The sequence below is a fragment of the Schistocerca americana genome, chromosome 7, assembly GCF_021461395.2.
Source record: "Schistocerca americana isolate TAMUIC-IGC-003095 chromosome 7, iqSchAmer2.1, whole genome shotgun sequence".
NCBI lineage: Eukaryota > Metazoa > Arthropoda > Insecta > Orthoptera > Acrididae > Schistocerca > Schistocerca americana.
Genome location: NC_060125.1, coordinates 621,764,923 through 621,783,755, shown reverse-complemented (window position 1 = coordinate 621,783,755; position 18,833 = coordinate 621,764,923). Strand labels below are relative to the sequence as shown.

Sequence of the window (18,833 nt, the reverse complement as noted above, 5' to 3'; positions counted from 1 at the left end):
AGGTGCTTTGAAAAGAGTACTAGAAATATATAAGCTTTTGAACAAAGTCCTTTCTCAGAAGTAGAACTCTCACACATTCACACAGCAGCAACTCATATACACATGGCTGCTGTCTCTTTCTGTCAAGGCCTGACTGTGACTGTGTCTGACATAAGCAGAAATCTACTGGGATGGGTGACGGGAGTAAGAAGCAGGCACAGCATGTGTAGGGGAAGGGATAGCAGGATAGGGATAGGGGAAGATGATAGCGCTGAATATGGGAGCATGCAGTGAAGTGATGGGAACAGACCATTCCAGATGCATTGGTGGGACAGAAGGCATGTGGGTACATGTAGTGATAGCAGAGGTGGGGATAGGCAGATGGAGGCCAGGAATTACAGAAATGAAGACTATGTTCTAGGGAAAGTTCCCAACTGCATGATTCAGAAAAGATCGTGTTGGTAGAAAGAATACAAATAGCATAGACTGTGAAGCAGTTATTAAAGTGAAGCACATTGTGTAGGGCGGCATGTTCAGCAACTGGGTGGTCTAGCTGTCCCTTGACTACAGTTTGGTGATGACCATTTGTGTGGACCAACACTTTGTTAGTAGAAATCTATGCTTTCCAAACCGTTGTTAATCTGCCCAGGAAGTTCCATTGGTTGGCACTCACTGAAGGGTTGTTTATACGTTTCTACATCTTTGTTGATACTGTACAAATGTTGGTAGTTGTAACATCAGAGATACCAAGACAAGTAAAGGTATCAACTCCCCTTGGAGCTTGCATTCCATTACTGTAACTTTTTAATGATTTATTTTAGTTTTAAAGAACATGAGATTATGTGGGATGGGTGTTGGGAATCATTTAAAAGTGTATAAGAATACATTGGTTACTAGCAGATTTTATATAAAAATAGCTGTACAGTCTTATAACAAACATTAATATAAATATTAATTGTGATATACTGACATCAATGTACCACATTTTGTAAGTTTTTAAACAAGTTTACTGAGCTTCTTCCTGTTTTGTCATTAAATGAACTCTGTCAACAATGCTTGTTGTGTACATTACTTTCATTTTAAATGTCTGAAGTATGTTGGCTCAAGGTTGCTATCAGTTATGCTATATTTTTGTGTATTGAGTATTGCACCTTTTTTATCTGTGCTAATATACATAAAATGCTTAAGTTTTCTCACTTCACCTTCAGTATTAAATATATGCAACTCTGTTTTATTTGTATTTTGAAATATTTTCACCTTACTGTGTTTGTTTTTCAGTTCAAAACTTCTTGGGTTTATTTGTGAGCTTGTTGAGAGCTCTCAAACTGTTCAGCAGCATATGATACAGAATAGGGGTTTCCTTGTGATCAGTTACATGCTTCAGAGATCATCAAGAGACCATTTAACACTGGAAGTGCTCAGTTCATTTCTTGGACTGACAAAATACCTTGTGACATGCCTGAGCTCAAATAGTGAACTGCTTCTGAAACAGGTGAGAACAGCAATATCATTCAGCTGTTGGGATGTTGATGAATTGCAGTCACATAGCTGTCATTTTAGATGAGATGAACTTTGTTTGACTTAGACATCCAATATAAAGGTTAATATTGTTATGAGTTGTATTGTAATATTTCAGGCCAAATAGAGATAAAGCATGATTTTTATACAGCGAGTACTAGTAGCATTAGATTAAATATCTGCATAAATTATTTTAGCTCTTTTAAAAAGTTGATCACAATCTTTTTTCGTACCATATGAGTATAAATCCTTTTGTAAACAAAGTATTGTAGTTTGTAAGAGTTGTTTTTTTGGCTCTGCACAAACATATAGGGTACATAGAGGAGTCATTTATGCTTTCTGAGGGTGTTCACAGTAATCACCAATGATAAAATAATTTATTTGATCTGTGAATGTTAAAAAGTTGTCATAAATTTTATTGAAACTCTAACAATTTGTAAAAGTTCATGTTTCATTGTTGCACACCTGGGATTTGAAAACTGGAATTAACGGGTTTGTAAGGTAGTGGATAAAATGTAGTGGTATGTAGTATGCTCGTTATAAAAGTATGGTAGTTTATTGAGTAGTCTTAGATATGAGAAAAAAAGAGCTTCTATAGAAATTATGGTTTAGGATTACACCAATGAATTTCCAAAAGATTTATATTTGTTTGTAATTTGTAGGTGCTTTGAGCTATACTGTGCAGGACAAGTAAGAAGTAACCAACTAGTTATGCATATTTTTATTAGTGTTGAATTTTGTTCGATATTTTGCACTCTTTTCTGCCTTCTAATGCTATCTGATAGTATTGGCTACACCAGTGGACAGGCTCGTCGTCAATTGAAATGCAGTTATTTTGTTTCTCGTTCCTGACGTGGCAGCTGCTGGACCATGTGCTGTTCAACCCTGCATTATGGATCTACACCCCTGCACCAGTACAAACTCGGCTCTACTCCTACTTAGCAACAGAGTTCCTTGCCGATACCCAGATCTACTCCAATGTGCGCCGTGTTTCAACAGTCCTACAGACGGTCCACACACTGAAGTACTATTATTGGGTAACAAACCCTCGTGCCAAAAGTGGAATAACACCTAAAGGACTAGGTCTGTATCAACAAATAATTACGCCATTCTAATTGACATACATTTATAAAAGATTATATAAGAACGTATGAATGAAACCATTTTACATGACCTAAATTTGGTGCATTAATGAAGTGTTAAACTGGTTAAGACTATTACTTTCTTAGAATGCGGACTTCATTGTTTACATTTAATTGTGCCTATATTTGGTGTAAGCTGGGGACATGGAAGGAAATCTACATGGAAGTTGGCATTTTTGGGCAAAATTTTGTTATTGGTTACATGAAAGTGCTGTTTTCCAAAGATCTGCAGTATATTTTCCAAAAACGTATGCAGTTACGTACTTCAGTTTTCAGATAGTAGTTCTTCAGAGCTCATGTTATGTTGCTTTAGAAGTACATGATCTTAAGCATGAAGTTTTTCATGGCCATATTCTTGTATAAAATATCCACTACTCATTGCAAGAAACAAATGATCATGTGAACTGCTGCTATGGTTGACTTAAATAATGAATATTAGACCTATGATTAGGACTCCATTGTCAAAGGGGTCAAAATGTGCATCATATGTGGGATAATGTTCCTCAGCACCAATATATCTTTTACCTTGTACATTAGACTTGAGATCTTAACCTCATTTTGAAATCATAGATACATCATACAACAGCAAGCCAAAGAAGAGCTTGCTATTTATTGAAAGAATTTTGTATCACCCCATGATATATTTCAAATATCAAAATACTAAGTGGCTATAAGACAGCAGAGTTGCTACCTAGGATGTAATTACTGTTGAAAATGGTGGAACCCACCTGTTACAGTATGAATTGAAAATGATCCACGAGCTGTACAGTATCTGGCTATTGCTTTCAGATCTAAATGGAAAAATACTTGTTTAGTGTTGCCTCATATTACATAACAGTAGTCTTAGTCTTCCACATAGAGGTAACTCATTCATATATTTTGTGTTCTCCTACATTTTAATTAATTCTATTGGTATTTATAGTGTAAAACCTTATTGGCTGGCATCACCATCTTTGTTGTTACTGCTTTCTAGATGGACCAAGACCACCACAGAAAGATATACTGGCAATACGTGCATACATTCTCTTATTTCTAAAACAGCTGATTATGATTGGAAATGGAGTAAAGGACGATGAACTACAAAGTATTCTAAATTACCTCACAACGATGCATGAAGTAAGCATTCGTCTAAGTTTAAAAATTTCATCTAATGTGTAGGCATCCATCTTGACCTGAGTGCTCTCTCTCTCTCTCTCTCTCTCTCTCTCTCTCTCTCTCTCTCTCACTCAGTCCCTTTGTACACACACACACACACACACACACACACACACACACACACACACACACACACACACACCCTCCAGTCCACTCATCCAGTCTTTTTGTTTTCTGGCATGCATCTTCTTCAGTTGTTCTGATGAATGTTTGAATGTTTATCAGCTGTGTAACTTGTTCTAATTTTCAGGATGAGAATTTACATGATGTACTGCAGATGCTTATATCATTGATCTCTGAACATCCAGCTTCAATGGTTCCTGCATTTGATGTGAAGCAAGGAGTACGCACTATCTTCAAGTTACTTGCCGCTGAGAGTCAATTGATCAGGCTCCAGGCACTGAAGCTCCTCGGTTTCTTTCTGAGCCGCAGCACACACAAGTGAGTGCCTCCAGGATCTGCAACTAAAACATGATTTTAGGAGCAACCTATTTTTTTGTTAAAATTTGTAATGTCTATAATGTGCCTGTGTTCCAATTACAGAATTTTTATGTCATCGAATAGTTTTGAGGAAATAAATACTTTGGAATTATGAAAAATTCTGATATTTTCTTGTAAGTCATAACAAGCCAGAAATTAGTATTTAATTAATATGTCTTGTAATTCCATAGAGTGAAGTCCATAAGTTATTCCATGTTATGTAGTATAGAAACTTTGAGCAAGTGTAGTTGGATTATAATGACTGTGAGTAGCTTTGTGAAGAGAAATCTAAAAACCAATTTCAGGAGGAAATATGATGTCATGAGCCCTCATAATCTTTACACGTTGCTTGCTGAGAGACTGCTGCTAAATGAAGAAACTCTGACTCTGCCAACATATAACGTACTATATGAGGTATCTGCTTATTCATTGATTTCTGTCTGTACTTTTATAACCAATACCTTGTTGGTAATTTCTTAATATTCTGTTTATTTCTTACAGATAATGACAGAGCACATCAGTCAACAGATACTGTATACAAGACATCCAGAACCTGAGTCACACTTTAGACTGGAAAATCCAAGTATGTTATGTTAATAACCATGTTAATTGCTCCTTCAGTTTGCATGCTGTTTTCTCTGAATATATTTCTCTTGCAGTGTGTCAGGTTTGAAATGCATGAAAAATGTCATATAGCAGTTACTGATGTACATTTACTAGTTACTGATACACATTTACTTCAGTGCAATGTAAATAGTGTATAAGTAACAAACTTATTTGTGAATGTGCATTTGTTTACAGTGATCTTGAAGGTTGTTGCCACATTAATCCGCCAGTCTAAACAGACAGAACAACTTTTGGATGTTAAGAAGCTGTTTCTATCAGATATGACCTTGCTTTGTAATAACAATAGAGAAAACAGGAGAACAGTCCTTCAGATGTCAGTGTGGCAGGTATGAGTGCACAGTTATGACACAATAAGTTTACTTTCTGAAACATTTTTATTCTCACGTGTTTGCAGTGACAAGAGAAATAGCTTGTAATGGATACTGTTTATGTTTACTACTGTGTTCAGTAATGGAAACTAATTTTACAGTCAATTTTAAACATTTCAGGTTATGCACTTGAAAGTTTTGATTGTATTAATTTTAAAAGTTTAGTAAAGGACTTACACACTGTTGTTTTCATCATACAGAAAAACAGCAGTCCTTACCAAATGTTAATTTGAATCACTCCTACAATGATGTTTCATTGCTTTATAAACAGTACTTGTGTGAATATAATCCATATATTTTGCATGAAACCTATAATTGTTTACCTAGTAAGTTAGTGATAGAGAGAGATGGGCTAGAACTATTGCAATTGATGTACTCATTCATTCAATCGTGCATTTGTTCATTTACACTCCCTGCTCTGGAAATCATATGAAGGAGACCTTACAGGGATGTGTAAAGAGCTAGTTGTATATCAGTTGGTAGAAGCTGCCCATTGCAAGGTACACTTGTGTAAAGTACACTAACTCTCAGCATGGTAGGTGCGGGGTTGACATTACAGAATGCAGTACTAGTGAGTGTGAATGAAGATTGTGTTTCCCATCCAAAATACAGAAGTAAACCTTGGTTCAGTGAAGAGACCAGATTAGCAAAGAGGCTAAAAAGGCTAGATCAGATTTCAGAAGATGCAAGGATAGCTTATTATGAGGCAAGATGTAACACAGATCAGCTCGTAAGGAAGAAGAAATGGGAACACCATCAAAGTCTGTTGATAGCAGTCGAAGAATCAGAGTCATCAGGCTCCTTTTTCTGGGCCTCAAGATTTGTCAGTCGGTGACTGATGGAGTGGTATCACCGTCAGAGCAGTAAGACGTATTTAAAATGTTTCAAAAACTTAGTGAATCATGGAAATCCAACAGTAGCGACAACAAAGATGTGGGCCCAGTTTGGTAGAGTGCAAGTCCCTGAACCATCAGAGGAAGAAATCAGTGTTGCTCTAAAGGCACTCGACAACAACAGAGGGTTGGTTGTGTTGTTTTGGGGGAAGAGACCAAACAGCAAGGTCATCGGTCTCATCAGATTAGGGAAGGAAGTCGGCCGTGCCCTTTGAAAGGACCCATCCCAGCATTTGCCTGGAGCAATTTAGAGAAATCACGGAAAACCTAAATCAGGATGGCCGGACGCGGGATTGAACCGTCCTCCTCCCGAATGCGAGTCCAGTGTGCTACCACTGCGCCACCTCGCTCGGTACGACAACAACAGAGCTCCAGGAGATAGTGATATCACAGGTGAGATACTCCGCTTGGGGTTTGAAACATTGGTAAATGCTTTGAAGCTGTTAATATCTGCCATTTGGGCAGCATAAATAATTCCTGAAGAATGAGAGGGAGCATCTCCAAAAAGGGTGCTTCACAAGTATCCATTTACTTGAAATTGGTTATAAAATCTTTATGACACTGCTACTAAACCATGTGAAACCACTGGCTGAAGGAATTGTGGGACCCTATGAGTGTGGCTTCATCCCTGGACAATCAATTCTTGACCCGTACCTTGAGGTAGCTAATAGAAAAATTTTACGAGCTCAGTTGAGAATTACATCTCATCTTCATCAGTTTCTGACAAGCTTATGACAGCACTGACCGCCCCATCTTTTGGTAAACATTATAAGAATTTGACATCCCATCAAAATACATTCAACTACTCGTAATTCCAGATCGCTACTCTGAATCAGCTTGTCAAGTATGGTTTGCAACCAACTATTGCCACCATTCAGTTTTCGAAATGGATCAAGACAAGGAGATCCTTTGATGCTGGTACTGTTAAACTTAGCCTTGGAAAAAGTAAGCTGTTACACTGATGGAATCAGAGAAATGGAGATGGTGGGAGTTGACAAAATCCTGGCATTCGCTGACAGTGTTGTGTTTGTGTAGCATGCCATCAAGCTTTCCTTCCTTCCTTCCATTGTTGTTGATGGGCATACCTTTGAGTGAGTGCAAGAATTCAGGTACCTGTGTTCCAAACTGACTAATAAAAGTGAGTGACAAAGGTAGTACGTCAATTAATAACAAACAGTAATTGCTTGTTCTTTAGCCTGAACAATTTAGTACAGTCATTACTTTTATATGGTTGTGACACCTGAGCATTATCAGCAGTGACTGAAGAAACAATCTGTGCCTTCAAGAGGAAGGTACTTCGAAAGATCTGTGGGCCCATCTGCAATTCCAGTATGGTAAATGGGAATGAAGAAAGAAAGAAGACCTGTACCAGTTGTTTGGAAAACCACACATTAGCCTGATGTTAGTGCACAAAGGGCCTCATTGGTTTGACGAAATCTTTTGAGCTGATAAATCTCTCTTGTACCGAGTCCACCATTCTCAACCTGCTGGAAAACACCCAAGGGGACATGCAAGGATGTGATGGAAAGATTGAGTATTAACAGTTCTTAAAGAAGTGGAGCTGACAATGGTGGAATATGAAGCTGGAGACCGGCAACGATGGAATACCATCTGCAATAGATATCATTTCTGTTGTGACTGATGGGCCATTTTTTGTTATAATTTTCTTATAGAATGCTGTTTTTTCTCCGTGTGTAGTGTGGTTGTTTCCTTCTGTTTTTCTGCTGTAGGCCTTAGAGACCTGTTAATACAATAATGATTTTTTTCTGCTTTTAATCTTCTACCTTCTTTATGGAACTGATATTTGTACTCTTGCAAAGTTATTTGTGTGATGTTTTTCTTCCTCTGCATGTTTAACAATATGATTATTGCTATAAATGTGTATAATACTGTTCTTATATTTTCTCATTTGCAGGAATGGCTAATAGCAATGGCATACATCCATCCAAAAAATACAGAAGAGCAAAAGATTTCAGACATGGTGTACTCTTTGTTTCGAATGCTACTTCATCATGCCATTAAGCATGAATATGGAGGATGGAGAGTTTGGGTTGATACTCTCGCAATTGTTCATTCAAAAGTAAGAGCAAATATATAGTCTTTTTAAAAAAATATAGGTTCCTACGTGAGGCATCAAATGTTGTGGTATATTTAATTCTGTTAAATAAGAAGTGAAGATGATTGCACGCAAGAGCAACACTTTTTGTACAGCTTCTCTCAAATCAGCAATTTGAGAAGTGACCATAAGACTAGCTGGAGGCATAGATATTGTTAATTATGAAAACTGACCACTGAAAAGTAACATAGAAAATAAATATATTTTAAATCGCAAGAGAATAGGTCTAGGGAAAAATGGCATCATTGGATAAATATGACTGTTATCAGTGATACTTTTATAGACAGTTTAGACAATTGTAGTTTGTCTTATAGTTGCTGTCCTCACCGTATCCATCCACAAATGCTCAGTCCAACTCCCCGCCCTGGCTATTGCCAGCCATCATTTACTTTTTTCTGTTTATTCTTTTATTTATATGAATCACTTGATATTCACTTATTTTAAGCCTCTCGATTTTACTCCCTTTTTTCTGGAAAAATTGCCTCAGTTTGATCTAAACTGAGTACTGTTTTTTTAAAAATTACATAAAACCATTAATTTCGGTGAGTTTCTTAGCTTGTCTGTCTTGTTTGTTGTTTATGTCCTATATCTCACCTACAGTTTCCATTTAATCCATCATATGAAATTCTAATTGCTACACCCTCCCCCTTCTGCAGAATACTTGTATATACACTGCTGTGCAAAGCTTAAGGACAAGATAGTTAAAGTAACATAAAATATTAACTACTCATTGGGAATGAATGAAAGTGCTGGAGCATGTTGCCACAGGTCGCTGTCATGCACATGGCGTGAGCTCAGTGAGACTCAAGCCAAATTGGGCTCTCCCAGCAACATGAGGCGGTTGAAGAAATAGGAAAAGACAGTTGTGTCAGTCAGGGAGCATTCTGATGTAATGTGCTCATTTTCTTCATTGCTATGTGACCCGGGGACAACATTTGCATGACTTCTTACAGGGAAGAATCTTCAAGAAACTAGAAAGAGGATGAGGTGTGACAGTTGCAGCCCAGGAGTGTGATATTGCTAGCAGCATTGTTGTATAGAAAACATTCCAAACCACAGGCAGTGCTGTCAGAAGGGAAGGGGATGAGCAACCATGGTGAACTACAGTGGCAGATGAATGCTACATTGTGCAGCGGGCAAGAATAGACCCACATCAAACAATGGGTGCAATCGTAACCACATTTAACAGGTCTGCAAGCCACGCAGTCTCACATCCCAAAGTGGCACTGAGACTGAAAGGGGCTAGCCTCTTTGCTCAAAGTCCAGTACATTGTGTTCCATTAACACCCGGACGTCAATGACATCATTTGCGATGGTGCCAAGAGCATAGGAGCTGATCCAATGAGGAGTGGGGTCATATGCTCATATGTGAGCAGATTCAGTCTGAGTGGTGATTCGGAGTAGTGATTCTATATGTACGCTTATATAGTAAGGGGTGGAAACATGTAATGCACCCAGGAACATTGTTGAATATGATCATTTTGGTGGTCCATGTGGTGAAGTGTGGGGAGGCATAATGCTGCGTGGGTGTACTGATCTCAAAATCTTTGAACATATTACACTCATTGATGAATGTTATTGTGATACTGTATACTCCTTCACCATGTGCATCTTTTCAGGAGTGCATTTGGTCCAGACTTTATTTTTATGGGTGATTGCAAAGAACAATGCAGGTGGAGGAAATCTTGGACCAAGAGGATATTTGGCAGATGGACTGGCCTGCTCGTTCCTCTGACTTAAATCCCATTGAGCACATGTGGGATATGATGAGCAGATATATTGCAGCATATCCACGTGCACCAATGACCAAGTGGCAGTTGTCAACTACAATGGTGGAGGAATGGAATGCCCTACTATGAGAACTAAACAAGGAAAATCCAGAATGGAATGTAACAGCACTATGAAAAGGGTACTTGCTACTCACCGTATACCAGAGATGCTGAGCCACAGATAGGCACAACAAAAAGATTGTCACACAATAAGCATTCAGTGAACGAAGCATTTGTCAGACTACTAGTCTGACTTCAGCTGCCAGAGACTGTGGTCTGTGAGTTACCTACACTGTGAAGCTTTCTACGTGGGAATGACCAGCAACAAACTGTCCATTCGCATGAATGGACACAGGCAGACAGTGTTTGTTGGTAATGAGGATCACCCTGTTGCTAAACATGCCTTGGTGCACAGCCAGCACATCTTGGCACAGTGTTACACTGTCCGGGTTATCTGGATACTTCCCACTTACACCAACCTGTCAGAACTCTGGAGATGGGAACTTGCCCTTCAGTATATCCTCTCTTCTTGTTACCCACCAGGCCTCAACCTCCGCTAATTTCAAGTTTCCGCCGCTCATACCTCACCTGTCATTCAACAACATCTTTGCCTCTGTACTTCCATCTCGACTGACACCTCTGCCCAAACTCTTTGTCTTTACAAATGTCGGCTTGTGTCTATATATGTGTGGATGGATATGTATGTGTGTGCGAGTGTATACCTGTCCTTTATTCCCCCTAAGGTGAGTCTTTCTGCTCCCGGGATTGGGATTACTCCTTACCCTCTCCCTTAAAACCCACATCCTTTCGTCTTTCCCTCTCCTTCCCTCTTTCCTGACGAAGCAACCTTGGGTTGCGAAAGCTTGAAATTTGTGTGTATGTTTGTGTTTGTTATTGTCTCTATCAACATACCAACGCTTTCGTTTGGTAAGTTACAGCATCTTTGTTTTTAGATATATTTTTCCCACGTGGAATGTTTCCCTCTATTGTACAGGGTGATTCAAAAAGAATACCACAACTTTAAAAATGTGTATTTAATGAAAGAAACATAATATAACCTTCTGTTATACACCATTACAAAGAGTATTTAAAAAGGTTTTTTTTCACTCAAAAACAAGTTCAGAGATGTTCAATATGGCCCCCTCCAGACACTCGAGCAATATCAACCCGATACTCCAACTCGTTCCACACTCTCTGTAGCATATCAGGCGTAAAAGTTTGGATAGCTGCTGTTATTTCTCGTTTCAAATCATCAATGGTGGCTGGGAGAGGTGGCCGAAACACCATATCCTTAACATACCCCCATAAGAAAAAATCGCAGGGGGTAAGATCAGGGCTTCTTGGAGGCCAGTGATGAAGTGCTCTGTCACGGGCTGCCTGGCGGCCGATCCATCGCCTCGGGTAGTTGACGTTCAGGTAGTTACAGACAGATAAGTGCCAATGTGGTGGCGCTCCATCCTGCTGAAATATGAATTGTTGTGCTTCTTGTTCGAGCTGAGGGAACAGCCAATTCTCTAACATCTCCAGATACTGTAGTCCAGTTACAGTAGCACCTTCGAAGAAAAAGGGACCAAAAACTTTATTGGCTTAAATGGCACAGAAAACGTTCACCTTAGGCGAGTCACGTTCATACTGAGTTGTTTCCCGCGGATTCTCAGTGCCCCATATACAGACATTGTGACGGTTGACTTTCCCGTTAGTGTGGAAAGTTGCTTCATCACTAAACACAATCTTTGAAACGAAAGATTCATTAGTTTCCATTTGAGCAAGGATAAAATCACAGAAATCGATTCTTTTAATCTTATCAGCTGCAGACAGTGCTTGAACCAATTTCAGACGATAAGGTTTCATAACTAACCTTTTTCGTAGGACTCTCCATACAGTTGATTGTGGAATTTGCACTCTGCTAGCTCTGCGAGTCGATTTTCCTGGGCTGCGAACAAATGCTTGCTGGATGCGTGCTACATTTTCATCACTCGTTCTCGGCCGTCCAGAACTTTTCCCTTTGCACAAACACCCATTCTCTGTAAACTGTTTATACCAACGTTTAATACACCACCTATCAGGAGGTTTAACACCATACTTCGTTCGAAATGCACGCTGAACAACTGTCGTCGATTCACTTCTGCTGTACTCAATAACACAAAAAGCTTTCTGTTGAGCGATCGCCATCTTAGCATCAACTGACGCTGACGCCTAGTCAACAGCGCCTCAAGCGAACAAATGTACAACTAAATGAAACTTCATAGCTCCCTTAATTCGCCGTCAGATAGTGCTTAGCTCTGCCTTTTGTCGTTGCAGAGTTTTAAATTCCTAAAGTTGTGGTATTCTTTTTGAATCACCCTGTGTGTGTGTGTGACTTACCAAACGAAAGCACTGGCAGGTTGATAGACACACAAACAAACACAAACATACACACAAAATTCTAGCTTTTGCAACCAACGGCTGCTTCATCAGGAAAGAGGGAAGGAGAGGGAAAGACGAGAGGATGTGGGTTTTAAGGGAGAGGGTAAGGAGTCATTCCAATCCCGGGAGTGGAAAGACTTACCTTAGGGGGAAAAAAGGAGAGGTATACACTCGCATACACACACATATCCATCCGCACATACACAGACACAAGCAGACATTTGTAAAGGCAAAGAGTTTGGGCAGAGATGTCAGTCAAGGCGGAAGTACATAGGCAAAGATGTTGAATGACAGGTGAGGTATGAGCGGCGGAAACTTGAAATTAGCGGAGGTTGAGGCCTGGCGGGTAATGAGAAGAGAGGATATACTGAAGGGCAAGTTCCCATCTCCGGAGTTCTGACAGGTTGGTGTTAGTGGGAAGTATCCAGATAACCCGGACGGTGTAACACTGTGCCAAGATGTGCTGGCCGTGCACCAAGGCATGTTAAGCCACAGGGTGATCCTCATTACCAACAAACACTGTCTGCCTGTGTCCATTCATGCGAATGGACAGTTTGTTGCTGGTCATTCCCACATAGAAAGCTTCACAGTGTAGGCAGGTCAGTTGGTAAATCACGTGGGTGCTCTCACATGTGGCTCTGCCTTTGATCGTGTACACCTTCCGGGTTACAGGACTGGAGTAGGTGGTGGTGGGAGGGTGCATGGGACAGGTTTTACAGCGGGGGCGGTTATAAGGGTAGGAGCCAGAGGGTAGGGAAAGTGGTTTGGGGATTTCATAGGGATGAACTAACAGGTTACGAAGGTTAGGTGGACGGCGGAAAGACACTCTTGGTGGAGTGGGGAGGATTTCATGGTAGGTATATAATAGAGGGAAACATTCCATGTGGGAAAAATATATTTAAAAACAAAGATGATGTGACTTACCATACGAAAGCGCTGGCAGGTCGATAGAAACACAAACAAACACATACATACACACAAAATTCTAGCTTTCGCAACCAATGTTTGCTTTGTCAGGAAAGAGGGAAGGAGAGGGAAAGTCGAAAGGATGTGGGCTTTAAGGGAGAGGGTAAGGAGTCATTCCAATCCCGGGAGTGGAAAGACTTATCTTAGGGGGAAAAAAGGACAGGTATACACTCACACACACACACACACACACACACACACACACTCTCACACACACACACACACAGACACACACACACACACACACACACACACACACACACACACACACACATATATCCATCTGCACATATACAGATACAGGCAGACATATATGTTTTCATGTGTGTGTATGGTTTTTTTGTCTATTTTTGACAAAGGCCTTGTTGGCTGAAAGCTTTCTGTGTGACAGTCTTTTTGTTATGTCTATCTGCGACTCAGCATCTCTACTGTATGCTGAGTAGCAACTATTCTTTTCATAATAATGTTCCCTACCAAGAGAACTCCTTATCAACCATGTTGTGAGAATGGAGCATGTTACAGCATTGCTGTCCATGATGATCACACACCCTTTTAAGAACCATGTCCCGCTATTTGTGATGTCAAGGGGATCATCGCGAGTCGCAGTGACTTCAGTGTAATTATTGTTTTTTAATAACAGTGTCATTTCTGTTCTTCTCATTACTCAATTCTTTCAGTTGCCTTCTGTACTGTACTGTACAGTGCTGCACTGTACTGAAGCTGTTATTTCTATATGTGGTGCAAGTTTCATTGTGCTATATTACTTATCAGTTACAGATCATAGAAAAGCTACATTCGTTCATAAGTTTTGAACACCAGCATAGATTTCTGTCTTCCTTTAAAGTTACACTTATTCTTATGTACCCAACATGTTTAACAGGTCTCCTATTTCCTGTATTTATGGTAGAAATGACATGCTAATACAGCTTTAATTGCAGCACACTGTCTTATTAAACAGGGAGATGAGCCACACCATGATCAGATTGTATGCTGATTTGTGAGCATAGATCTGGTAGACATGGTGAGTCTGAGAGTGGTTTTTAAATGGTTTTCCACAGTTATCTAGGCAGATGTTATGATGGTACCCCAGTCTATGCCTCATGAATGAAACACTCAACATTTGAAATAGGAATACAAACAATGCAAAATTTATGTGTTTCACAAAAATGTAGTACACTGTGGTGGTTGAGTTGCCAGCATCGCAGTTTGCTTCATACACAAAAAACAAAAATTTTTTGACAGACATTTATTTTCACTCTTTGTTGTGATACACATTACTAGCTTATATTATGCTTGTCTGTGCCCTCCAGTGGTTTGAGTTGCTGACTCTTAATGCAGAGGTCCTGGAGATGTGGCGGAAAGATCTGTGCTTAAATAAATAAGTGGTGTAACTTATCAACAAAAATAAACAATTTTTGAAAATATAATGTAATCGGATAGATAAAGAATCTGCTTGCCAAGTGGCAGCAGAAGAAAGCACATATAAAAGGTATTACAGTATGAAAACTTTTGGAGACAGTGGCACCTTCTTCTGGTATAAGAGTTGAAGTGTAAGGAAGAGGGGTGAAGGAAAAGGACTGATGAGGTTTCGGAAAGAGGGTAGAATTCAGAAAAGTCACCCAAGGGAGACTTAGTAGAGGAGATGAGAAATAAAGACTTATTGTTGGGAACTGCATCAGATGAGATTTGAAAACCCGACAACACACAATATCCTGTTGCAGAGCATGCTCTACAATATGACGCTCATGAATTCGGTGTCTGTTTCATCATACGCCATATGGATTCTTCCCACAGACACCAGGTTTTCAGACCTCCACAGGTGGGAACTGGTGCTACAAGATGGCCTTGGTTCTCATCACCCATGTGACCTTAATTTACATTAATTTCTTCAGTCTTAGCATTTCTTCACAGTAACTATGCCTTTCTTCACTCCCTTTTAGTTTTTTCTCCTCTGTCATATGCAGTTCACTTAGCTTTTTGTTCTTGTTAACTTGTGCTTGATGCTTTAACAGTAATCTCTGTCTTGTATATTACCCTACCTTCCTCCTGTAAGTTCTCAGGTTTTTAAATCTTGTCTGGCAGAGTCTCCATCAATTGTCTTGCCATCTCATCCTGTTCTGTAAGTCTCCCCTGACCTGGGGTTCTGTTTAACTTTCCTGAACTCTACCCCTTTTCCTAAACCTTAGCAGTCCTTTTCCTTCACCGCACTTCCTTCCCCTTCAACCCCTCTGCCAGAAGAAAGAGCCCCTGACTTCAAAAGCTTGCATACTGTAATATCTTTTATATGTGTGTTCTCCTACTGCCACTGGTTGTAGATTTGTCATCTGTCCAATTACATTATAATGTAAATGGGCAGATAAAAAAATCTACTTACCAAGTGGTGGCAGGGGAACACACACACAAAAGGATTTATCTTTCACATGTTTTTGGAGCCGGTGGCTCCTTATTTTGGTGGAAGAGTTGAGGGGTAAAGAAGAAGGGTGAAGGAAAAGTAACGGAGACGTTTAGGGAAAGGGGTAGAGTTTGGAAAAGTCACCCTGAACCCCGGGTCAAGGGAGACTTGCCAGACGGGATGAGAATGAAAGACTAATTGTTGGGGACTGCACTGGATGAGATTTGACAACCTGAGAGCTTAAAGGTGGAAGACAGGGTAATGTGGAAGACAGAGATTACTACAAAAACATCGTGCACGTGTTAATGAAAGTGGAAAGGTAAGTGCATTGCATGTAACAGAAGTCAGAAAATGAAAAATGTAGAAAACTGAAATGGAGTGTAGAAAGGAGGAGTTACTGTGAATGAAAGCTGGGACAGAAGGAATTAACATAAATTGAGGCCAGGTGGGTGGTGAGAACCAAGGACATGTTGTAATGCTAGTTCCCACCTGCGGTGTTCTGAGAAACGGGTGTTTGGGGGAAGAATCCAGATAGTGTGTGTAGTGAAACAGGCACTGAGGTAATGACTGTCATGTTAAACAGCATGCTCTGCGATAGTATATTGTGTGTTGCCTGTAGAAACCCTCTGCCTACGCCCATTCATCCTGACTGATGACTAGGTGATAGTCATGCTGATGTAAAAGGCTGAGCAGTGTTAACATAACAGTTGGTATATGACATGTGTCATTTCACAGGTGTCTCTCTCTTTGAGAGTGTATGCTTTGCCAGTTAAAAGGCTGGAATATGTGGTGGTAGTAGGGTGCATAGAGCAAGTCTTGCACTGGGGACTGTCACAGGGGTAGGAGTCATATGGTAGGGAGATGAGTGCAGAAGGAAGAATTACATTATAAGTAGTGTAACTGATGCACAAGACACTAAACTTATATCAAATAAGTAGACTTACATAAGGCTGGAAGCCATACAATATTTGTTTTATTTTTTAGCTTATATTGTAAATATGTGTTGTACTGAATGAGGACTGGTTCGCAAATACAAAGGAATTTGCTAGTTCCATTTGTCATTTGGTTTCTATAAGACTTGCAATTGTTATTGTTAGTATTTGCAAAATTAATAATGACGCTTTATTCTTTAGGTCTCATATGAAGAGTTTAAGCTGCAGTTTGCTCAAATGTATGAACATTATGAAAGGCAGAGATCAGACAACATCACAGATCCAGCTGTGCGCCAGCAGAGACCTATTAGCACAATCTCTGGCTGGGACCAGCAGCATCACATTGTTAATGGTTACCACCACAGTCACCCGACAGTCTCCAGTTGGCAGTCCTCAGCAGACAGTAAGGACATGCCTCCTGTGTGCAGCTGTGGTCTGGGATCACCAGAGCATGAGGATACTGCCAAGTGTGGCAGTGAAGATGATAAGCAGCCAAGTGACATGCTTTCCATAGGTTCAAGTACATGCAATCTCTATAGTGATGTATGCAAAGCGGAATCGTCATCACTCAACATTGATGACAACCACAACTCTGATACAGATAGACCAAAGTTTGAAGCTGGTGACAGACTAGAAGAAAGTTCTCCAACACCGCAAATGGAAGGCTCATCCCAACCCACTGTAACAACAGAGGGTAGCTCAGAAGAAGCCCTCGTGTCTCCGGTTTCTGGTACAGACGGTGCAAGTGTAGACTTAGATGTGTACAAGGGTGACGAAGAGACCTCAATAGAAGGAATCAGTGGCAGTTGTGAGGATAGTGGTGTTGTTGAAGGTTCTTATAGTGAGGGTGCTGCTAAAGATGTTTCAGATGCGTGTGAGACAGCTCGTGATGAAAATGAGAAGGTTTTACTTTCTGAAAGCAGAGAAGAAAGTACTGAAAGCAGTGTAACAGAGAATGTGGTGAGTGGTGTAGATGTAGTAGAAAGTGTTAGTAAAGATATTGCTCAAAAACCTGAGGGAGAAAGTACTGCACAAGTGTTTGAATTAGATTCTTCCCATCTTAGTTCATTAGAGGCAGATACTAGTTTTGATGAATTAGTGGAAACTAAAAATGAAATCCTCAAGAAAGAGTCAGATGTTTTAGAGTTTGTTAGCAGGGAGATGACAGTACAAGTTGAAAGGGAAGTTATTGACAGTGACACATCGGAAGCGTACTTGACACCGACTGACACTACTGATGTGACCAGTGAGAAGAAAGATAATGAAGTTGAAGAATCAGAAGAGCGACTTCAAGAGCCAAAAGATAAGAATGTGGATTTGGAAGCAAAAAGTGACGTAGAGGGAAGAGTTGTGACAGATGAAAGTGTTCTAGTAGTGGTTGATAAAGATAGTGTAGATTTTTCTCCTCTGCATGAGGAAGACAGGTATCAGGATGATGTTTCTTGTGCTGCAGACAGTGAGAGAGACCAAGAAAATAGTGCTGTCAGTAGCGTAGGAGCCATTGTGATTCCTAGTGTAGAATCTGAACCATGCACTCACAGTGAAAGTGAAGAACGGGTGCTCAGTGAAAGTGAAAGAACAGATTTCTTAAAATCTGAAGTGACGGACTTTCCAGCTAGTGACATAAGCTGTCAAAAAGCTGAGGTAGATGATGTAAAAGTGACTGCTGCCTCTGACAGCTTAAATAATAATTGTGATATGTTATCTCAGAATTCTTCTCAGGTGCCAAATATTGTTGAAAGTGAGTCTAATGAGAATGGTGATGAAAATAAGGCCTTTAGAACTGTAGATTGTGAGGTAAGTGATAGGACTACTATTACAGTGGAAAGTGAAATAGTGCCTCCGCAATCGAGCGAAGAAATTTCTGTAAATAATACCTCAGATGTACCTGCATCCACTGCTGAAACGAAAGACAGTACGGCTCTTGAACAGGTTGGAGACACTGTGTGCACTACTGCAATCCCTACTTATCAAGCATCACCTCAAAAGCGGCCACACAGCTCTTCGACTTCGACACAAGTGGATCCAGTTCACTTTGGTATGTTTTTTAAATGCTGTTTATTCACTCAAAATACTGTTATATATATCAT

General features: G+C 40.0%; 1 protein-coding gene across 1 annotated transcript in view; it reads left to right on the top strand.

Moving 5' to 3' along the window:
• LOC124622011 (neurobeachin) overlaps window positions 1–18,833 on the top strand; it is a 1,442,121-nt gene that overhangs the window by 533,980 nt on the left and 889,308 nt on the right. The window contains exons 12-20 of the mRNA XM_047147563.1: window positions 1,258–1,471; window positions 2,358–2,580; window positions 3,613–3,755; window positions 4,045–4,235; window positions 4,580–4,688; window positions 4,776–4,857; window positions 5,076–5,227; window positions 8,078–8,242; window positions 16,945–18,781. Of these exons, the coding sequence (XP_047003519.1) occupies window positions 1,258–1,471; window positions 2,358–2,580; window positions 3,613–3,755; window positions 4,045–4,235; window positions 4,580–4,688; window positions 4,776–4,857; window positions 5,076–5,227; window positions 8,078–8,242; window positions 16,945–18,781 (3,116 nt within the window). The remainder of the gene's footprint in view (window positions 1–1,257; window positions 1,472–2,357; window positions 2,581–3,612; window positions 3,756–4,044; window positions 4,236–4,579; window positions 4,689–4,775; window positions 4,858–5,075; window positions 5,228–8,077; window positions 8,243–16,944; window positions 18,782–18,833) is intronic.